Consider the following 2271-nt stretch of genomic DNA (forward strand, 5'->3'; position numbering starts at 1 on the left):
CAGTGGTGGTTCTAGGCTGACTATACCAGGGGGGCATGGGGGGGGGGACAAAAAATAAAAAGGTCAATGGATTCAAATGTATTAAGATAGCTGCATGAAGTAACATTTCCATTAGATTAGGTTTAATTGATATTTTATGTCTTCCTACTGAAAACATAAATTTTTGGCTTGAAAATGTTTGTTTGGATTATTGTTAAAATCAAAATCTCATAGTTATAGAAAAATCTAAAACAACAAATAAAGCTTATATATATAACATATATATAGAATAAAGAAATAAGCTAATATATTACATATTTTAATATGAAATTCAAAAGTGTACTGATTACAACTAAAAAAGAGACACAGGTATAAATCAATTCTTTTTCAAATACCTGTAAAATAGTTGAGCTTCTATACCTGTATATCTATGGCCGGAGCCAGAGTCTGAGTGACGCTTGGCGCCATGGAGAAATCACCGCTGGTCACCATCCTGTGCACGATGTCATTAGAGTTCACCATGGCAACCAGCTTCAGAGGCAAGCCCATCTGGATGGCGATGTAGGCAGCTGTTGGACACAAAAACAGAAGAAAACTACAAACATGGAGGATCTTCAGTCTCTCTGCTGGTCAGGACCCGGTGATGGAAGCAGGAATCACTTTATAAACCACTCAGAAGCAATTATAGGTTGATTGTTTTGGATTATTTTCCTGCTGAAAACTGGCAATAAAAGATTTCTATTAAAATTTCCTGGTGTTTAAGATCATAACACAGCACTCTCCAGGCCCACAGCATCATAGATCCACCACCGTTCTTAGTAGACTTGCTGTGCTTTACTATTCATTCATTCTGATTCACACCAGAGCTCCCAGACCCAGTTAAAATCCCAGTAAAGTTCATGTTAGTGGAAACCTTCCTCCCCACCTGTGATGTTTCCAGCTCCTCCGGTGGGAACCACCACCTCCAGCTCCGGCAGCTCTCTGTCCGTCTTCTCCAGGCCGCTGAGCTCCAGGTAGGCGTAGAAGAAGTGGGCGATCTGGACCATGACTCTGGACCAGTTGACAGAGTTGAGGCTCATGAGGCCGTGGGTTCTGACCAGGTCCTGGTCGGCGAACAGACGGCGCAGAGGCTGATCGATGTCGTCTGAGCTGCCGTCGGCTGCAGGAGAACACAGAGATTCTCAGAAGGTTTTCTAAAACCGATCCTGACCTCAGATTAGAGAGCAGCTTCTACCTGCAAACACGTGGATGTTTTCCTCCAGGCAGGTGGTCATGTGCTTCTCCTGGACCGCAGTGATCCGACCCTGAGGGTAGACCACCAGAACATCCAGACCAGGAAGAGCTTTAGCGCTGTGGATGGCCGAGCCGCCGGTGTCTCCTGATGTTCCTGAAAGCAGAATCGGTTCAGATGAACATCAGGACACGTTTTCATCTCCCTAATAAGAAACCCAGACTCAGGAACTTCATGCATTAAGACTTAAAGGAGTAAAAGCAGCTGTCGTCCATCCAAAGACGTAAAATATAGAATAAAGAATTTAAAATGTAAGATGCAAGAGCTAAATAACTCCAAAGAAAGAAGTCATTTTCTAAAAAGAAATGAATTAACTGTTACATAAAGTTTACTGTAATATTATTTTTTGCTTTGATTTTTTTCTTATTTAAAGATTAGAAGAATAAAATGAATAAAAAAAGAGTAAAACGAAGAATTTATTGTCAGTAAAACCTGATCCAGCATAGATCCCTTCAGGTGTGCTACCAAAACGCCAAGGTAAAAAGGTAACAGCAGTGACTTTAGAGAAGTAGAGGCTGCTATAACAGAATTAACCTTATTTTATTCCAGTTTTAATATTAGTTTTAATGTAAATGTATCCATTAATCATGCTTTTTTATTTATTTAAAACTAAAACCTCAAAGAAACAGTTCCTGCAAAACTCATCTGGAATTAATCCAAATTTATCTTTAATGTTTTGTTTCATCCAAATTGGATCTGAATTCTATCCTGGTAACATTAGAATTACGGAAGAGGATTAGGGCCACTGGAAAAAAAAAAAAAAAAAGTACTGATTTTTAAATTTTATTTCAGTTTAACATGGAAAAAAAGTCAGAATTCTGACTTTTTTTTCTCAGAATCCTGACTTTAATCTCAGAATTCTGACTTTTTTTCCCTAAGAATTCTGACTTTAATCTCAGAATTCTGACTTTTTTTCCTCAGAATTCTGACTTTAATCTCAGAATTCTGACTTTTTTCTCAAAATTCTGACTTTTTTCTCAGAATTCTGACTTTTTTCTCAG

General features: G+C 38.6%; 1 protein-coding gene across 1 annotated transcript in view; it reads right to left on the reverse strand.

Annotated features, from left to right (window-relative positions):
- Positions 1-2271, reverse strand: part of thnsl2 (threonine synthase-like 2) — an 8275-nt gene that overhangs the window by 3359 nt on the left and 2645 nt on the right. Inside the window, exons 3-5 of the mRNA XM_015389282.1 lie at positions 1214-1366; positions 905-1138; positions 400-548 (exon numbers count right to left, since the gene is read on the reverse strand). Coding sequence (XP_015244768.1) covers positions 400-548; positions 905-1138; positions 1214-1366 — 536 coding nt within the window. The remainder of the gene's footprint in view (positions 1-399; positions 549-904; positions 1139-1213; positions 1367-2271) is intronic.

Source organism: Cyprinodon variegatus, unplaced genomic scaffold (genome assembly GCF_000732505.1).
Source record: "Cyprinodon variegatus isolate N-32 unplaced genomic scaffold, C_variegatus-1.0 Scaffold453, whole genome shotgun sequence".
NCBI lineage: Eukaryota > Metazoa > Chordata > Actinopteri > Cyprinodontiformes > Cyprinodontidae > Cyprinodon > Cyprinodon variegatus.